At 47.2% G+C, this 20,579-nt stretch overlaps 1 protein-coding gene across 2 annotated transcripts in view; it reads right to left on the bottom strand.

Moving 5' to 3' along the window:
* The window catches only part of Tgfbr2 (transforming growth factor beta receptor 2), a 98,394-nt gene that overhangs the window by 20,253 nt on the left and 57,562 nt on the right, over positions 1–20,579 (bottom strand). For both annotated transcript variants that reach the window (XM_004662080.3, XM_004662081.2), the window contains one exon: positions 19,134–19,324. In XM_004662080.3, the coding sequence (XP_004662137.1) occupies positions 19,134–19,324 (191 nt within the window). The remainder of the gene's footprint in view (positions 1–19,133; positions 19,325–20,579) is intronic.

The following is a 20,579-nucleotide window of genomic DNA, read 5'->3' as shown; positions in this document are numbered from 1 at the left end:
TCCTCCCTGCTGGTATGTCAAGATGCATTGCCCTCGGGTCTCACCCTGCCAGGTTTTCCTTGCCACAGAGAAACTTCCCTTCATAACTGGAAGTCAAAATAAACTCTTCCCTCCCGTGAGCGACTTTTTTGGTTGGGTGTTTTGTCCCAGCGACGAGCAAGCAGCTGCCACAGTGTCTCTGGGTACTGTGATGTGACTCCCCGTCGCAGGGGTAAGAAGGGGTACTATCCACGACCTTCCTCCCGAGACTGAGCCTTCTCCCGGTCTGACAGTGCCAGTTCTCTATTCTGCTGTGAGTCAGCCACCTGTCCTTGACAGTACTGACTGCCAAGCAGGACTCTGGGTCTGGCATCAAAATCACTCGTGACATCACTCCTGAGTGTTCATTCCACACACAGCGCTAGTCTTCAAAGGGAACCCAGAAGAGGAACGAGGGCGTGCGTGCCAATGCTGAGCGTCGTGTTAAGGAAAAAGGACATGACCCATCTGAGGAATTCTCCCAGAATTGTTCTGCACAGGGCGATCAAAGGGGAAAAGGCTAGGGGAGGGCATGGGAGTGGAAGTGGACAATGTCAGAGGGCTCACATATTTTAGCCGTTTGAAGGAACAAAAAATTAAAAAGTTAAATAAAAACATGTGACAAGACTCCAACGCAGGTGGAAATGAGGATAACTAAGACGTCTCGCAGGGAACTCAGGATCTGGAAGACACCGATCCCACTGCTTTAAGAAGACAAGACGCAATGAGAGGAAGCTGGGCACTGCGGCGCTCACTTCAGTAATCCCAAGGTGCCTATGTCAGGAGAAGTGGGGAAAGGAGAATCCTGAAACTCTGGGCCCAGCTTGTTCGTGTGCCCTGTTGGGACAGCGCTGTGCCTGTATTCAGGAGTCGCGTGACGAATGGTTTTGATGGCAGAGCCTGAGTCCTGCTTGCTAATGTTTGCTGTGGCAAACAATCGTAAGAGAACCTGCCTCAATCGTGATGGAGTGAAAGTACCATCTCCCCGAGCTGCTTCTCTGATTTCCACACATGCACGGTGGTGGCACGTGTGTGCCCACACGCACTCGCACGCACACATACACACTAAAAAAGCCAATTACTAACTGTGTGATGGCTCAGCCATGTCCCTAATTCATTAAAACATGCAAGAGAACTGTTCATTTAGCACTGATCCTATCCTAATTCCTATGTACAAAGAAACATTCCCCTCACTGATTCTTGTTGCACAGTAAGGAAAACATGAAAATGGAAATCTGCTGAAGTTTATGTTTGGTACTGACTGCAGAAGATTCTAGAAACCACCCAGTTCCATGTCACGGACCAGAAATTTATTCTCCCCTCCAACTTCCCATAACTTTCTTTTGCAAACTTACATGTAAAAAAAAAAAAAAAAGTAAGGGGAAGAATGATTGAAAAACATCTGTCAATCTTGAAACTTCAAAGAGGAGGTGAAAGACAGTAACAATGACCACGCAGGCAGGAAGGAAGTTTGGGGATGTGGCTTGATCTAAACAGGAACCACCCAGGCCCTCCACAGCATTAACCCCTGGCTGCTAGCAGAGGAAGCACTGCTGTAGCTGGGGTCACAGACATGTGTCTCCTTTGTGGAGAGACCCACTGGACCTTCCTGCCAATCCCCTCTTCCAGGGGACCCCCCGAGAGGCACACGTGGCGTAACCTGGCTGGGTGCTAAGTGTCCTATGCAATGCTTACATTCAATTGACAGGAAGGCCTTCATTATCACAAGCTTCTCTTGATGGGTAGGGAGGGTGAAGATCGGTTTCCTATCCCAAGATGAACTCCAGGCGACACACCCACTGTCAAGGCCACATTCACAACAAGCTCTGTGTTATTGCATAGAAATTTAACCCTCAAGCCTTAATGTTTCTGACATGTCACATTGGTGAGAGCCAATGAAGAATGACTTTATTGTTCCATAAATCTTTCGTGTGTGTGTGTGTGTGTGTGTGTGTGTGTGATGGGGTTGGCACACATATGACATGGGGCACGTGTGGGGGTCGGAGGTCAGGGTCTCTCCTTGGTCACCACTGTGTACAGCCAGGCTAGCAGGGATTCTCCTACTTCTGTCTCCCATCTCGCCGTGGGAACACTGGGATGACTCACACGTGTGGCCTGAATGGGTTCTGGGGGATCTGCACTCAGGTCTTCAAGCTTGCTTGCGTGGCAGGGGCTCGGCCCGCTGAGCCATCGCTTCAGCCCCCGAGTGGCTTTAACTACCTTCTCCATTTGATCATGGGGTGGTCTTCCCTGGAGGCTGGAGCAAGCACGCTGATGGCTACCGATCCAGCAGTGTTACCGGTTCTCAGAGAAGACATCTCAGGAGGAGCACCATGGATATCGAGGCCATTTTTCCCATTACTCTCAACTAGGAACCAGGGCTGGGTCCCTGTAAATATGCATTTTTCCCCTGCTTTAGAAAAAAAGATTTTGCCTGAGGACGATTCTCAGAGCTTACTCCAGAGACCACAAGAGATGCAGACTCAACACGTAATTGTGCCTGGTGTGGTGGTGTGCAGCTTTGATCCCGGCACTCGGGGGTAGAGGTAGGAGGATTGCCGTGAGTTCGAGGCCACCCTGAGACTACACAGCTAATTCCAAGTCAACCTGGGCTACAGCGAGACCCCAGTAACTGACTGCTGCTCCCACAAAGCATCACCCACACCCCATGGGGAATACCAGCACCCTCACTGAGGAGGGACCCCCTGCGGAATGGGGGCAGGGAAGAGGGAAAAACGATGGTACCAGCACATGCCGCATCCATAAAAAATGTTCTTAATAATAATAAAAAAGGATATAATTGTGGAACTGTTAAAATCTTCCATAAGTAGTTTTTGTGTTACCCGACACAAAACTAGACATAGCACTTGCAAGAATTTCTCTAAGGTTCATGAAAAACGGGGCACCACGCTTTACAATAACACATGCTTTAAGCCTGGGCTTTGTGGATGGAATTGTGTGCTTCGGTGAATTTATATGAGCCAAAGTTGTGCCTCAAATTTTCTCTCGCCTTTAACTAAAATTTGTCATGCCCTCACACTGATATTCGTCGTCCTCATGACTCTGCCACCAGCTCACAGAGATATTCATTCCAAAGGACACCTGGAAGAGACGTCTTGGCTCATTACTTACATTCATCACTCAGGTATCTTATGGTTTTCCATATCTGTTGAGGCATCTTATTATAGGGTTACTGGTAAAATATTAGGATACTGCATTTCAATGCTGTGCCTTTAAGCACATGTGTGCAGTCGTTCATGCGAGCGAGGTGTGTGCAAGCACATGTAGTTGACATGCGTGTGGAGGCCATGTTCAGTGTCGCCGTCTACCTTTTTTATTTTAGGCAAGCCCAACAGACTGCCTTATTTATTTTTTTAATGCAGGACTGAGAATGTGTGTGTGTGTGTGTGTGTGAGAGAGAGAGAGAGAGAGAGAGAGAGAGAGAGAGAGAGAGAGAGAGAGAGAGAGAGAGAGAGAGAGAGAATGAGAGAGAGAGAGAGAAACTCCGGGGCCTCCAGCCAATGCAATCGAACTCTAGATGAGTGCGCCCCCTTGTGCACATGCGCGGCCCTGCACGCTTGCGTCACTGGTTTATGTGGGTCCTGGAGAGCTGAAAGAGAATCTTTGGGCTTCACAGGCAAGTGCCTTAACCACTAACTAAGCCATCTCTCCAACCCCCCCCTTTTTGGGAAGGGTCTCTCATTGGCCAGGCAGCGAGTGAGCCACAGGGATCTTCCGCTCAGTATTGGGGTTACAGGCACGCGTCAAAGCGCCTGGCACTTGTAGAGGAGATTAAACTCAAGTCTTCATGTTTGTGAGTCAAGAACACGACTGACTGAGCCATCTCCATGACCCTTAGTAGTATGTACTTTGTGACTGTTAAAGCGTCAACCCCAGGGTATCTACAGGCTTCACCTGGCATCAGGAAGCCCATGGTGCACGCATACAAGAGGCAGCAAGGTGCCTTTGCCAAAGCGAAGGCGTCCCAGTCCTGGCTTATCTGCCAGCACTTCCTATGGCAAAGCTGGAGGGTCATCAGTCTCTGTGAGATTCTGAGATTCATCCATTCCCCTGGGACACTGGTAACCCGTGCCATTTGCTCCGCCTGGACTGCTGGGTGGTAATCCAGACATGGGCAATTGTGAGCCCCGTCAGAGCTGTGCTCATGTGGGAAAGAGCTCTGTAGTGGGACAGGAAGCCCACCTAGGAACTCTGTGAGCAGCAATAACGACAAGCATACACCAGGCTGGGCGGGTCTGGCTTCTTACGATTTTGAGGGCAATGGGAACTTCTCAAGCCACGGGCTCCGGGTTCCTGTGTTGCCACTTGTAAAGAATTGACAAGGGCAGACAGGCTCAGAAGGGTAAGTTAAACAAAGGTTTATTAGAAAAGAAAGTGACAGTTGGCAGGGAAGCTCTGGAGCTGGGAGGGGTCCCCAGTGGGCAGTCCCCATGGTGACTTGCATCCGTTTTCCTTATAACTTTGGGGATATAAATCAGACACCCAGTTGAGATGAGCCTTACTGGTTAAGTTCACATGTCTGTGTGGAACCTTGATGAGTCAGGGAGGAGAGTGCAGACTCCACATGAGCCTACCATGGGGGCGACCAAAAAGATTCCTAGAGGGAGAAGAAGCAAGAAGTAAAGAGAACAGACTGTCCCTGGTCACCATCTTGGTGAGACAGGTTTAGATTCAGAGTGGAATTATTTGAGTCTCACTAGGGCAGGCTGACATCTATGCTCTCTGGAGACTGTGTCCCCACCTACAAAAACAGACTACCTTTCTCTTTTTATGAATTTATTTGCAAGGAAAGAGAGAGAGAGGGAGAGGGGAGGGGAGAGGATTGAAGGAGAGGGGAGAGGAGAAGAGGAAGGAAAGGAATTGAGAATGGTTGTGCCAGGCCCCTGAAAACACTCCAAATGCATGCACCACTTTGTGCATCTAACTTTCCATGGAGACTGGGGAATCGAACCCAGGGGTTTTATGAGCACGTTCTCACATCGTGGAGGGAGTACTGGGTCCCAGCTGCTTTCACAGCATGTTCACTTGCTTAGCAAATAAAAATCCCTGCCGCACCACCACTGGTGGGTGTTCAGTACCACATGATCCCTGCGGCTTAATGCTCCTGTTCACATCACAGCCGAGGCAGGACGCCCTTCCTTCCCTCCGCCCTACCTCTTCACCAGCACCATTTCCTTCCTGGCCGGTTGCACACATATCCTGTGGCCTCAGATGAGCACGGTGGCGTGTGGCCATCACTGCGTCTAGAGTCAATAATACCTTCCAAAAGGTCTTTCTAGATGACATTCTCCATTGGCTAACTCACCAGTGCACCAAGGTGAACAGAAAACTTGTGTCTTTTTCCAGTGTTCAGATAAATGAGATTTAGTACTTTTTGCCCCAAATGCCTTAAAAATTATCCAAGTACATCAAATATTAGAGTAAGCCCCCAGATTTCATTGTTAGCTGATCCAGTTAAGATTTTTTGGGGGGCTGGAGAGATGGCTTAGCGGTTAAGCGCTTGCCTGTGAAGCCTAAGGACCCCGGTTCGAGGCTCGGTTCCCACATTAGCCAGATGCACAAGGGGGCGCACGCGTCTGGAGTTCGTTTGCAGAGGCTGGAAGCCCTGGCGCGCCCATTCTCTCTCCCTCTCCCTCTATCTGTCTTTCTCTCTGTGTCTGTCGCTCTCAAATAAATAAATAAATTAAAAAAGGATTTTTTTGGGAGGGGGGATGGTTATCTTTATATTTGAGACAGTCTATTATCCAGCCCAAGCTGGTCTAGAATTTGCTTATGTAGTGTAGAACGGCTTTGAACTTTTGATCCTCCTGCCTCTACCTCCTAAGTGCTGGGATTTTTAGGCATGTACCACCATTCCTGATTTATGTGGGATGCTGGGGATCACACTCAAGACTTTTTGCTAGACAAACATTCTACAAACTGAGATATAGCACCAGTCTTTCACGTAGGATTTTTTTTTTTTTTTTTTTACTATGTTTGCCTTTATTTTTTTTTTTTTCAAACTAAATCCTTAGAAGAGAGTTCAATTTAAAGTTCGTTTAGGAACTAATACCTGATTTGTAAGGCTGTTAGAAGCTGTCTGTTTTCACTGTTTTTAATTTTTTTGTTTTATTTTTATTTATTTGAGGGGGGGCATGAGTGAGAGAGGGGCCAGGGCCTCCAGCCACTGCAAACGACCTCCAGATCCATGTGCCACCTGGTGCATCTGGCTGACATGGGTACTAGGAAATCAAACCTGGGTCCTGTGGCTTTGCTGGTAAGCGCCTTAAACACTAAACCATCTCTCCAGCCTGTTTTGTTGTTGTTGTTTTGTTTTATGTGTATATATGAAGGGCTTGAATTAAAAGACAAGATGTTTACATGATGAAGTTTGCTGTCAATCTAGTTTTTTTATGTTATGCTAACATCTGTATATTGCATAAACCAAACGAAAAACAGAGAAAAATATGATTTTAACATTTGTCTAGAAATATGTATTTGTTAAAACTCTGGCATTTGTTATGGTTCCTTAATTTGAATGTAAATCTAGCCTCTGTGGGGCACATGTGGCTGGAAAATTTCAGTTATTAACTGGCCCTGTGGGTTCAGTAGTGGGCAGATAGCTTAGTGGTGTGTAGAATGAAGCCTCTGGAGCTACTCAGGCCAGAAGGAAATGAGGCTTGTCTGCCACCAGAAAATCACCCTAACTTGCCGTTTCTTACCCCTAAAATGAGACAAAGACATAGAAAAGGGATTCTGTGCATCAAATGGGATTACATATTTGAAGTTCTTGGCACATAGCAGGTGCTTCAAAAACAAGTTAAAGGAGATTCCTCTCAAGGGTTTCTGACATAACACACGTGTCCCAGACACAAGGCAAGCTCTCCAAAAATTATTATTCTGATTTGTCTCTTGTAATTTTTTTTTCTGTCCAAAAGAAAACATGAATATAGAAAAGTACATTAAACGGGTGTCTTACTTAGGTAACAGTCTTATAACCACTAGTCAAGTCATAAAATACTCTTGCCAGACACATCACAAGTCCCTTCGGGACCCCAAACTCAGCGACAGACAGCTGGCCCCCGTCCCTGAAAAAGAGCCACTGTTCCCGACGTCCATAACTATAACGTGTTTGCACTTTTTAAAGATGGCTTTACCATGCAAGTGTGCATCTACAGTTTTCTCAGTACCGGCATGTTTAAATATATACTGCAGAATTTGTACTGTTGCAGAGTTATACGCAAAAACTTCCCTACATTTAAAAAACAGTAAAGCCCTTACCAAAATGTCTCATCACAATAATATATAATCAAGTAGGAAACTCTCAGACAAATTCTGAAAGTGCCTGTGTGAAATAAATGATCTGACTTGTTCAAATTTCACCTTTGCCTAAGTATCCATATTTGTATGCATGGATATATATGAACATATGAATTTGTAGATATCGTATATGTGCATATATCATGTATATAATGTGATATATACATATTGTATATACTTAAATATATAGAGACCTCAGTCATGGTACTTGCCATATGCTTTATAATTGGAGAGTTCACAGAACTTCTGAGTACCGTCACCTGCAGCTTTTCTTTTCTTTTTTTCATTTAGAGAGAGAGGGAGAGAGAGAACACACAGAGAGAAAATTGGCACACTAGGGCCTCAGCCACTGAAATCCAACACCAGAAGATTGTGCCACCTAGTGGGCATGTGTGACCTTACACTTGCTTCACCTTTATGCATCTGGCTTACGTGGGATCTGGAGAATTGAACCTGGGTCCTTGGGCTTCACAGGAAGGCGCCTTCCCCACTAAGCCACCACTACAGCCCCAACACCTGCATCTTTAATTATCCTGTTGACATGCTACAGACTCTTGGTCCCCAGATCAGCAAACATCACCTAAGAACTCATGGGAAACAGAAACACAGAATCCTAATCCCTGTCCTAAATTACTGAATTGGATCTGTTTTGAAAAGTTCCCTGAGTTGGTTCCTTTACACAGTAATGTCTCAGTATGTTTCTGCCAAGGTAGTTTAAGTTTCTCGGCCCGAGAGGTGCTTCACTCCTCACAGAGAGGTTTCTTAATGGTATTGTTTACAGAGCGTAAGCACGGCTGCATTCAGTACCAGCCCATAAGAAAATGGTCCATGAGGATGTTCTACTCAATTAACTGGAGGAGGAATGCAGGATGAGATAGAAATCCCCATTCAGCATCTCCATACATAGAAAACTAATTGAAGCCAACAATAAAACATTGTTTTAATTACAGCAACAGACAGGGCTTGCAGGATTTTAATCCCCAGCCCGGTATATTATGGATAGATTTTGAGAATATATGTTTGCCTGAAATGATAGAGGAAACCTTCCCTGTATGTTTTATTCCAATTCTAAAGATCACAGAGCCAAACCATGCCTACCTCTCCCACCATCCCCTGGTTTCCTTCACATGGATTCCCTTCGGTTTTCCTTTCAACAGAACAGTCGATTACTGTCTAGTTCGGGCATATTCCTGTGTGGTAGAAGGTAAGACTTGCAGCAGGAAATTGTATGAGAGGGAACCACCACTTTATCCTCTACTGGCACAAAATCCAAATAGTAGGATACTTTAAAAAATGTCCTTTGGGGTGGAGAAAAGGCTTAATGGCTAAGGCGCTTGCCTGCAACGCCAAAGGACCCAGGCTCAATTCTCCAAGATCCACATAATCCATATGCACAAGATGGTGCATGCGTCTGGAGTTTGTTCGCAGTGGCTGGAGGCCCTGGTGCACCTATTCTTTCTATCTACCTCTCTCTCTCTCCCGTTACCTCTCTTTGTCACATACATACATACATGCACATATTTTTTTTTAATTTTTTATTTATTTATTTGAGAGCGAAGGACACAGAGAGAAAGACAGATATTGGGAGAGAGAGAGAGAATGGGCGCGCCAGGGCTTCCAGCCTCTGCAAACGAACTCCAGACGCATGCGCCCCCTTGTGCATCTGGCTAACGTGGGACGCGGGGAACCGAGCCTCGAACTGGGGTCCTTAGGCTTCACAGGCAAGCGCTTAACCACTAAGCCATCTCTCCAGCCCACATACACATATTTTTTACAATGTTCTTTATATTGAGTTAACCCTGTTGTTGGTCTCAACGGGGAGGTAGAATATTGGGAAAGGAGTCAGATTCTCAAAGAGGCAACGGAAAACTTTCAAATGCTAGACTTTTAGCAAGAAAAGCTTAAATTGCTTGTCCATGCTCGGTTAAAAAGAAATGAACCAGGAAGGCCGGGAAGATGGTTCAGCAGGTAATAGAGCAGCTTGCACTGAAAAACAAGAGGGTCTGAGCCTTATTGTGTTCAGTTCCCCAACAGCTGCTTAAACAATTGGGTGTGACTAGGCATTCCAGTTAACCTAAGATCTGAGCATCACTGGAGTTCACTGACCCCAAAAAAGCGAGTTGAGTGGAAGACTCTGTCTCTAAAAAATACTCAGAGGGACCATAGAAGAAGATATCTTGTGTTCCCTGGGCTTTTCACACTCACACATGGGGACATATGCATCTGCACACACAATGTGCATGAAACACACACACACTCCACAGCAACACACCACACACGCTACACACAAACACACAAAATGAAATGAGAAGGGTAGCTTGGGACTTGGAAATCCTAGGTTAAAAATAAACCAACAACAGGGAAGTTCATGGTCAACCCAAAGCTAAGAGATAAACTGACCAAAAGAACAGTTGGATATTTTCTTCTAACTACAATACGCATTCTAGGTTTGGGAACCACGCAAAACAGCCTTCAACCAGCCACAAAGTTAAAGTGAGGCCTGGAGAGATAGCTTAATGGTTAAGGCGCTTGCCTGCAAAACCTAAAAACCCAGGTTCAACTCCCCAGAACCCATGTAAGCCAAATGCACACAGTAGTGCATGTTTCTGGAATTCATTTGCAGTGGCTGGAGGCCCTGATGCACCCATTCTCTCTCTCTCTTTTTCTCTCACTCAGTGAACCCATTCTCTCTCTCTCTCTCTCTCTCTCTCTCTCTCTCTCTCACACACACACACACACACACACACACACACACATTTTTTGGTTTGGTTTTTCTGGTGGATAATAGGAATCTCACAAAGGACCCAAATCCATGTAGGGTTCTCTTACCTGCCACCACCCATGGGTGTGAAGTCTATTCACAGCTAGGCGTGGTGGCAGGGATAGATCACTTTAAACCCACCGCAATGTCAGCCTTAGGGTCCAGCCACTTGGGGTGACCATTCACACCCAGGGCTGAACCCAGGACAGGGTGTCACGGCTCACACCGGACCCACTCTACCCCGGCTCACGTGAGAATGGGCTTGAGACATGGGCACATGTACTCATGGAGCGGCCCAGCACCACTTATGCACAGGAAGGAAAGAACTCTAGAAAAGTGACTTGTTCTGCCTGAAGTGTCATCAAATCCACTGGAAGCTTCACCTGACCGAACCATAACGCACCATCTTTATTATTTTCCCGTCTAGACACGGATGGGCTGCCTTGCGGTTCAGTGGGCTTTCTAACCAGAATTGGTGCACAGCCACCGAGGGCCCCTCCAGCCCTGAGTCGTCACCCCAAATGCCTGATTGCTGTTCCCTAGGGAAGACACTGCAGACCTCAATCCATAATTTTCTTCCTCTTCTAACAACTTTTTTTTTTTCATCTGAATTTAAACCAAAAAGTAAATCTGGTTTGTTGCTCTCAAAACAAACAAACAAAAAATACACAGCTGGAAAGTGCCTATTTTGAGAGCTGAACACATAGTTTAAAGACAGCATGCCCAGGACCCACGAGGTGCCAAAACACCACTGCCTCTTCTTCCTTCCTTTCCTTCCCATTCCCTTCCTTCTTCTCCTTCTTCCTTCCTCTGTATTTTTCCTTCTTTTTCTTCTCTCCCTTTCCTTTGCTTCTCTTTCCTCCTGCCCTTTTTGGGGCTTTTCTGAAGCAGTCTGTCTAGCCCAAGCTGGCATGGAATTCACTCCAAGCTGGCTACCAATCCTCCTACCTCTCCCTCCCCAATGCTTCTTTCTTCTTCTTCTTTTTTTTCCCTTCTTGAGACAGGGTCTAAAGTAGCTTACGCTGCCTCACCTGCATGCAGATAAGAATGCACTAGAACTTCTAATCCTCCTGCCTCCACTTCTTGAGTGGTGGCATTACACGCGTGTGCCATCCTACCGAGGTTTAAGCTGGGTGCTGGGCAAGCACTCTACCACCTGAGGCACCTCCCAAGCCCTCGCATCCCTTACACTCAAGGGCTACAGGTTTCACCCAGGAAGCCAGCTTCCTCCTGCAGGGGCTGGACCCGCATGCCAGGCAACCGGAGGGCAGCGGGCAGCGCTGCAGACCTTCCCTTACGCAGAGGAGGCGACGCAAGCCCATGACGCGCAGTGAACGTTCTGAGCGGGCGTGCTGGAGGCCCTGAGGCAGCAGCGTTAAGGTTACAATGGGCCCAGAGGGAACCAGCTGGCTGAGATGTTCTGCTAGCAAGTTAAACACAGACAGGAAACCACATGTCTGATACAGTAAAAAAAAAAAAAAAAAAAAAAAAAATCATTAGTCTTCTTGCCAGAATGAGGCTTGCAAACCAAAGAGGCTGTTTTCATTTATAAGAAATTCTACAACAATAAGGAAAAAAAAAAAAAAAAGAATGAAAAGAATGAAACTTCTCAACAGCTCAGGACAAACAAGGGTCTCCATGCGAACTGCTAGAGCCTACAGGTAGCCTGTGGGTCAACAATGGTCAACAATACACACCACTGAGTGATGGCACTCAGAGGCTGCTTTCCCATTGAACTCTGAGTCAAAAGTGATTGCTAGAATCCTGGTTTGTTTGTTTGTTTCCTGTAATTAAAAAATATACATATTTGTGTGTATCTGTGTGTGAGTGCATGCGCGTATGCAAATAGGTGTTTTTGTGTGTTCACACAACAGAAGTTGTTATGTGTGTATTAGAGGTCAGTGGACATCCTCAAGTATTTCTCAGAAATGTAGTTCATATTCTTTGAGACAGAGCCTCTTCCTGGCCGGGAGCTCGCCAACTGTGCCGGAAGTAGCTGGTAAGTTTGGTCCAAGGACTCTCCTGCCTCTGCCTCGCTGGTGCTACAGTTACTGGTGTGTGTGGAGATGTGGGTCTGACAGGAATATCAAGGGATCCAACTCAGCAGGAGGCCACGTGTAGTGTCATGCCTTGCAGATTGCAGCCAGCAGAGGCCCAAGGACTTCTTGCCGCGGGCTTGCTGAGTGGTGACTCTGGGCTGCCACCGAGTGAGTGGGACAGGAGCTTCCTGCGTAAGGTCATCCAAGAGCTGCAGGTGTACACTCGCCCTAACCCGGGGTCGTGGAAGGCGGAGGGAAGGGACACGACTCTCATTCTCCTATGGGCAGAAGGTGGGGAGCTAAGCGTGAGAAAGTTCAAGCTATGGCTACATCCTGAGACTCTCTTCTTTGCCATTAAAATGGAAAAAAACAACTGGGTGAGGTAACGTCATGGATTTCATTTCCATATTCAGAACTTAGGACGATGGGCTGAAGATGTGGCCCACTGGGCAGAGCACTTGCCTGGCCTACATAAGCCCTGAGTTTAACCCCCAGCAGTGACATGGGCATAGTAACCCATGTCAGCAATCCTAGCATTTAGGAAGCGGAGGCAGAAGGATCAGGAGTTCAAGGCCTCCTCAGCTACCCAGCGAGTTCAGGGCAGCCCGAAGGACATGAGACACTGCCTCAAAATACAAGTTACGACTGTGAGATAAGACAGCCCGAAGTAATCAGCACACGTGGGCATGTCCAACCTGCCCCCACTCAGAGAAGCCTTCCTTCCTGCCCGACGTATGCCTGCACCTTCCCTCAGTCTTCACACCGGGCATGGTGCCACCTTGCCTGCATGTTAATAGAATGGCCATGGCACCCCTAAGACCAGGGAGCCAGTCACCCTGAACACCTCCTTTCACTGCCTGCGAGTCACAAGCTCTCCATGCTCCCAGCTCCAGCAGGTGGACACAACACAGAACTGAGGAAGAAAATGATTCAAGTGAGTCCTTTTCAGGACCCCAGTTGCTAGCCGGGAATTTCCCATTTCCCTGGTGTATCCATGTCAGAACATCATCTTGTAAAACACATCCTCAAGACGTTCCTCGAAGTTCTCTGGCTTTGGGAAATCCGGGGAACGATCCTCTAGATGAACAAACACAAGGCTGGAAAGGTGGCTTAGTGGTTAAGGCGCTTGCCCGCGAAGCCAAAGGACCCAGGTTTGATTCCCCAGGACCCACGTAAGCCAGACACACAGGATGGTACATGCGTTTGCAGCTTGTTTTGCAGTGGCTACAGGCCCCGCTATGCCCCCGTTCTCTCTTTATTTGACTCTCTCCCTCTCTTTGTCTCACAAATAAATAAATGAAATATTTCAAAACTAAACATAAGAAACGAGCACAAACATACGTATGGGCAGAAAGAAATGCTTCCTGAAGACAAAAAATGCTCAGAGTCACTCGTGAGGGATGTGCACCTCAAAACCACGGTCAGGCTATCATCACCTCCCAGTGAGAATGGCTGGTATCCAAAAGACAAAAACTGGGAAGGAGGGCTTGCGGTTAAGGAATTGTTTGCCTACAAAGCCAAAGAACCCAAGTTCGATTCCCCAGGACCCACGTCAGCCAGATGCACAAGGGGCGCATGCGTCTGGAGTTCATCTATAGTGGTGCGACCATTCTTTCACTTTCTCTCCCTCTTTCTCTGCCAAATAAATAAATAAATAATAATTATATATACATATATATATATATATATATATATATATATATATATATATATATAACTAACAAATCCTGACAGGGCAAGGAGACAGGAGAGCTGTAAACGTGCTCCTGATCAGGATTAAATTAGTGTAGCCATTATATACATAGCATGACTATCTCTCCTAAGCCTAGACAGAGAACCGCCCTATGACCCATCGATCACGCTGCTGAGTATATGCCCAGTACACAGCAAAGGTACCAAACTCAGTAGGTCAGAGACACTGGAACACCCAGATTCACGGCCACATTATTCATGATTGCCAAGGTATGGAGGCAACCTCAGTGTCCACTAGTGGACGTATCAATAAACAAAGCAGCAAAAAAGTATTTTCATGTGTGTACTCAATGGTTCATAAAAATAGAATGAAATTCTCACATTTGCGGTAACGTGACGACATCAGTCTTACATTCTGTTAAATAAGTCAGGCACAGAAAGACGAATACCACACGTGCTCACCTATGAGAAGATGAAACATTGGCCTCATAGGAGAGGAGACCAGAAGCGGTGACTGGAGCCTGGAAAGGGAACCACCGCAGGGGGATGGGCGGAAGCACGTCTAGTGTTCTGCATAACAGAGCACAGTAACTGGTTGACGGCAGCCGACTGAAGATTTCAGGGTAGCTATGAGAGAAGTCTCTGGATGTTCCCATGCAAAGAAGAGATAAGTGTCTGCAGTGACAGACACACAACCGACTGGATATGGTCATTATACACTGAATATATATACTGAAATATCATACTGTTTCTAAAATATGGACAATTACTCTATATTGACTAAAAAAATCTAAAGTGTATATTATATATTCTATGTATATTTAAAAGAAAAGGGTGGAGAGATTGTTTTGCGAGTAAAGACATTTGACTGCAAAGCCTGACTGCCCAGGTGTGATTCCCTAGCATCCATGTAAAGCCAGATGCACAAAGTGCACATGTGTCTGGAATTTGTCTGCAGTAGCAGGAGGTTGGGGAGTCCATAGTCTCTCACTCTCTCTCTCTCTCTTTCTCTCTCCTCCTCCCAAGTAAACAAATATATATATTAAATATATACATAAATAAACAAAAATAATATAATATTTAAAAATTACATATATATTAAAATATATACATACACATATATTTAAAACTATAGCAGGCTGGAGAGATGGTGCAGCAGTTAAGGCATTTGCCTGTGATGCCTAAGGACTCATGTTCAACTCTCCAGGTTCCATGTAAGCCAGACGCACAAGGTGACTCAAGCACACAAGTTCGCACATGCACACAAGATGGCACATGTGGCTGGAGTTGGATTTCAGTGGCTGGAGGCCCTGGCATGCCATCTTTTTTTCTCTCTCTCGTAAAATCAATAAATGAAAATTTTAAAAAATTAAAAATATAGCAGAGATTTCTCTGCTTTGCTGAAGCCTGGACTTAATCTGATGTGTATCCACACCACACGTGCACACACACTCACAAAATGTATTTGGTACACGCCTTAATGTCGAACTTTCTGTTGTCCTGTGATTCTAAAAAAAAATAATAATAATAATGTAAGGGCTGAGGAGGTGGCTCAGTGTTAAAACTTGCCTGCAAAGCTCGTTGTTGAGGTCTGTCCTCCCCCAGTACCCAGATGAAAAGTGGTCTGTGTGCCTGGGCCAGCTAGTCTGGCGTTCCTTTACAGCAGCAAGAGACGCTGTCTCAAAGAAGGAGGAAGAGCCCGGGCACCTGGAAGCGGCCCTCTGACCTCTGAGTGCACTGTGGCATGCATGCACCCCCCCACACATACATACATACATACATACATACATACATACATACATACATACCAATATACAAGCAGGCAAGCACATAAACAAAACACTTCCCCAGTGGAACGTGTCACAGGGGCAACCTGGGCCTGTGTTCCCAAGCCGTTTGCATCTGTCTCTGCATAGACTACTGCACAATAGCGACCCTGCCGCTCCCTTTCCTGCAAGCGCTGCGGCTCGCGCTGGCTCAGGGGCAAGGCCTTCGTGGTAGCTGCTGCTCTCGGGGCTTCTGAGCATCATTTCCTTGAGTCTCCACAGCAACCCGTGGGCAGCATCCCAGCGCTGTGCGCTCGGCCTCGGCGGTGCTCTTGGGACAGAAGGCCCCGAGCTCGCTGCCACTGACCAGCAAGGAGCTCGGCCAGCAAGGCCAGAGCTGTGACACTCCGCTGCTGATCTGAAAGGCCCTTGAGAGTCGTTCCTCTTTCATGCGGCTGGTTCCCGCTATGATCCCCGAATCAAAACAGGAACAGTGTGCCTAATTTGCAATATTATCCAACAATGTCAGGGCTGTTGTTAGCTTTGATTAGAAATCCTCGACTCAGCACGTTCCCCTTGACTCGGGGAAGGCCCACGCGCTGGGGACGGGGGGAAGGAGGCTGGACGGGATGGAACGGAATGCAAAGCACGTGTCTCCAAACGCAGGTGTGGGGTACCTAGGCCCAGCGAGGAGCTGCATGCTAGGGGGCGGAAGGGAGCTGGCTCCCGGCCACAGACAAGCCTGAACCCCAAGCCCCGTACAGAAACCCCAGATGACGGAGCCAACAGGTGACAGGTAAGAACGGCTTACACTGAGCCGGGCTGCATGCTGTCACTGTGCCCAGGTGCCCAGTCCTCAAAGGGCACCCCTCTGCAGATTTCCATCTTAGGGATGTGAGGACTGAGTCACGGGGGATGTCGGGTGGGAAGGGGTTCAGCTAAGAAGTAATGGACTAGGAAGGGCACATGGGGAGATGGCTCTGTGGATAGACATGCTCGCTGTGTAAGCGGGAACCCGAGTTTGGATCCCCCAAACTTGCATAAAGCTGGACGTCGTGGCTGGAGTCTGTAACCCCGGTTACCTACCAGGAACTGGGAAGCGGAGAGACCGGAGAATCCCTGGGAGCAGGCGGGCCAGCGAACTGGACTTAGGCAGAAGTGTACTGGAGAGCCTGCCTCCAGGCACGGTGAATGGTGAGGGCCACCATCACACATGTGCAGGGGTATGCGCACCCCACGCTCACATACATGAGCACACCCGCACCATAGGCATATACACACAAAATATTTTCTAAGTAGTAAGATGGGATGCAAACTGGTTCCGCACCTCTAGCACTCATCTGGACCCTCCCACTAGCCGGGCCCTCTCTTCCTAAATAGCAGAAGTCATCCCCTTGAATCACGTTCTGCAAATCACGTGTCTTTCCTGCAGTCAGAAACTGTTCCTGAACTGAACGTGGTCACCGTGGCATTTAGAACTAACGGTTCAGGCAGACGTATGGATGTCTGGAAAAACAGGCATGATCGAGGCTGGAGAGATAGCTTAGCAGTTAAGGTGTTTGCCTGCAAAGCCAAAGGACCTTGGTTCGACTCCCCAGGACCCACGTAAGCCAGATCCACAAGTTAGCGCACGCATCTAGAGTTCCTTTGCAGTGGCTGGAAGCCCTGGTGCACCCATTCTTTCTCTCTCTCTTTCTCAAATAAATAAACCAGTAATTTTTTTGCGTTAAAAAAAAAAACAGGGGTGACTTCCAAGGGCACAAGGAAGCTGCTCTGGGGGACTCCTTCCTTTCTCCTCCTAGAGCCTAGGTTGTCCTTCAGTCTTTCTACCCCTCAGGTTCGGCTTGATAGACGGCTGCCACCAGGCTAAGCAAACAAGCCCTCTTCTAGCCTGCACGGTATATCTGGGTGAGGGGAGTCAGCTCTCTGGCCTTTGGAAAAGTGGGATCTTCAGAGTCAGGAAGGGAGACGTGATCAGGGGACAGCTGTGAGGATCAGCCGGGCTTCAGGACGGTGGGGACACTCACAGCAGTCCTGCTCAAAGGTGGGACAAGCCCATGCTGTGGCAAGGCAGGCGCCCCACACAGAAGAGCATGTTTCCTCTGAGTAGTTTTCATTTGCAACAGCACTGAAGGTGAGCACACCTCCATACCCAGAAAATCATGAGTTGCTGGAGACATGACTCAGGAGAAAAGTACCTGCCATGCACATATGAGGACTTAAGTTCAATCACCAGTACATGCATTGAATAAAGACAAGAGGCCTGGAGAGATGGCTTAGGGGTTAAGGTGCATCCCTGCAAAGCCTAAGGACCTGGGTTCAATTCCTTAGGACCCACATAAGCCAGATGTACTAAGGGGTGCATGCATCTGGAGTTTGTTTGCAGCAGCTGAAGGCTCTGTCACACCCATTCTCTCTCTCTCAAATAAATAAATAAAAATAAATGCCTTTTAAAAAGTAAAGAAAAGAGCTGGGCATGGTAGTGCATGCCTATAATACCAGCACTGAGGAAACAGAGGCAGGAGAATGCCTGAGGCTCACTGGCCAAACAGTGTAGCCTACATGGTGAGCTCAAGCTAATGAGACACTCTGCTTCAAAATAAATACATAAATAAAAGGCTGGAGAGATGGCTTAGCGGTTAAGCGCTTGCCTATGAAGCCTAAGGACCCCAGTTTGAGGCTCGGTTCCCCAGGACCCACGTTTGCCAGATGCACAAGGGGGTGCACGGGTCTGGAGTTTGTTTGCAGTGGCTGGAGGCCCTGCTATGCCCATTCTCTCTCTCTCTCTCTCTCTCTTTCTCTCTGTGTCTGTCGCTCTCAAATAAATAAAAAATTTTTTAAAAGGTGGATGGTATTTGAGAAGGAAGGCTGCTGAGGTTATTCATTAGTGTCCCACAGAAACACACATACATGCGCATGCATTCTCATACATGCACGTGGACATGCACAATTACACAAGGACACGAAAAAGAAAATTTTGGGACTCAAGGCACCCCCTTTTCTTCTATAATAAGAAAACAGGCAGTTGTCCCTTGACATTCATGAGATATTGCTTCTGGGATCCCCAGTGGTCACCCAAATCCTCCAATGCCGAAGTCTCTTCTGTGAAACGGTGTCATTTGCATATACGCACGTCATGTTGCACAAAACATGTCCGTGTTACTCCAGCACCTGATACCATGTGCGTGTGCACAAGCTGTCCTCACCCTCTTGTTCGGGGAGCCGTGACAAGATGAAGCTTCTAGACATGTCCACTGTGGCACCTAATACCTCTCAAGTGTGCGCAAACAGTCCCTACACTCTAGTTTAGGGAGACGTGGCTAGAATGAATTATCTACAATGTTCACGTCTGACCTTGGTTTTCTTAGTATTTTCAACTCATGGTCAGTTCAGTCAAAGGGTTCAAAGCCCACAGCTGTACTTATTAGCCATTGGGTGGTTGCAAACCAGAAACCTGGCCGTAGGAATGACCCCTCACCCCACAGCAGCGGAAGACGGAGGAGGTCAGCCCCAGGCCCTTGGGAGGGGACAGCTCACCTTCGGAGAAGATAATGTGGTCGTTGCACTCGTCCTGGTTACAGGAGCACATGAAGAAAGTCTCGCCGAGCACTTTCTTCTCCTTCATGACGCACTTTGGAGAGGCCGCATCTTCCAGGGCGAATCCGTGGTAGGGGAGCTTGGGGTCATGGCAAACCGTTTCTAGTGTGATGTTCTCATCATTCTTCCTCCTGGGGTGCACCGGATCCATTGAAGAGGAGGACAGGGAAAGAGAGGAGAATGGATGAATGTGGAATCTGAAGAGAAAGGCAGGCCAGCTGCACGTGTCACTCGGAGCTGTTCCTAATAGCATCTGAGAGCTGTGCTCCGCCACTCACGGCCCCCCTGTTCGCCCGTGCACCCACCCCGTTAATTTCCCATCATCCTTTGCTTATTCTCGTAACGTATTCAGGACTATATGTATGATGGCTCTCCTTGAGGACTAACCTAAGCGGGTATTTAAATGTTAAGCCTTACTTGCATCCTTAATGAAAAAAAAGAAAGGAAGGAAGGAAGGAAGGAAGGAAGGAAGGAAGGAAGGAAGGAAGGAAGGAAGGAAGGAAAAGAAAGAAAGAAAGAAAGAAAGAAAGAAAGAAAGAAAGAAAGAAAGAAAGAAAGAAAGGAAGAAAGAAAGGGAAAAGAAACATGTGGAAAAACAAATTCTTAAGGGATTGGATCATTTTAAGCCTCATACTTTGAGGGTGCTGCAAGCTCACATTATGTTCCTAGCTTATTTGGTAGAGCTGGGAGCCTTGTCCAACTTGAAAGTTCTTAAAGAACGTGCTTAGGCACTTGCTTGAAAAGCATGCCAACTTCAGTTCAATTCCCCAGCTCCCACATAAAGCCAAATGCACATAGTAGGTCATGGGTCTGGAGTTCATCCCAGCAGCAAGAGGCCTTGGCATGCTCATACTGATCCCCTCACAAATAATTTTGGGTTTTTTTTTTGTTGTTTTTTAAAGAGTGTGCCTGGAGACATGGCAACAGACCTGTTCCACATGCTTGCCTGGCCACAGGGCACTGTGTGTGATGGACATATTCCATGTAAATAGCTGGTTCCAAAAAGAAAATGGCAAGGAACAACCCAAATGAGTTGTAGCTTCCCAAATTCCAGAAAGGAACAAGGGAGTTAAATTAATGAAAACACGGGGAAAGGATTGCAAGAACTTCTTCATACTACAGAGAAATGTTCTACGCTGTCACAAATGAATTACTTCTATAGTTAGTATGGTGGTTTGAATCAGATGTCTCTGATACATTCATGTGTTTTGGATGCTTGGTGGCCAGCTGATGCAAATTTGGGAGGTGGAGACTTGCTGGAAGAGGTGTGTTGTTGGGGGGTTAGGTTTTGGGGTGTTACAGACCAGCTTTCTCCTTGCCAGATTTCAACTCACTATTGCTGCTTCCTGCCAGCTGCTGTGACAAGACATGACTGCCCACCTCTGC

Source organism: Jaculus jaculus, chromosome 17 (genome assembly GCF_020740685.1).
Source record: "Jaculus jaculus isolate mJacJac1 chromosome 17, mJacJac1.mat.Y.cur, whole genome shotgun sequence".
Classification (NCBI taxonomy): Eukaryota; Metazoa; Chordata; class Mammalia; order Rodentia; family Dipodidae; genus Jaculus; species Jaculus jaculus.
This window is presented reverse-complemented; position numbering and strand designations above follow the sequence as displayed.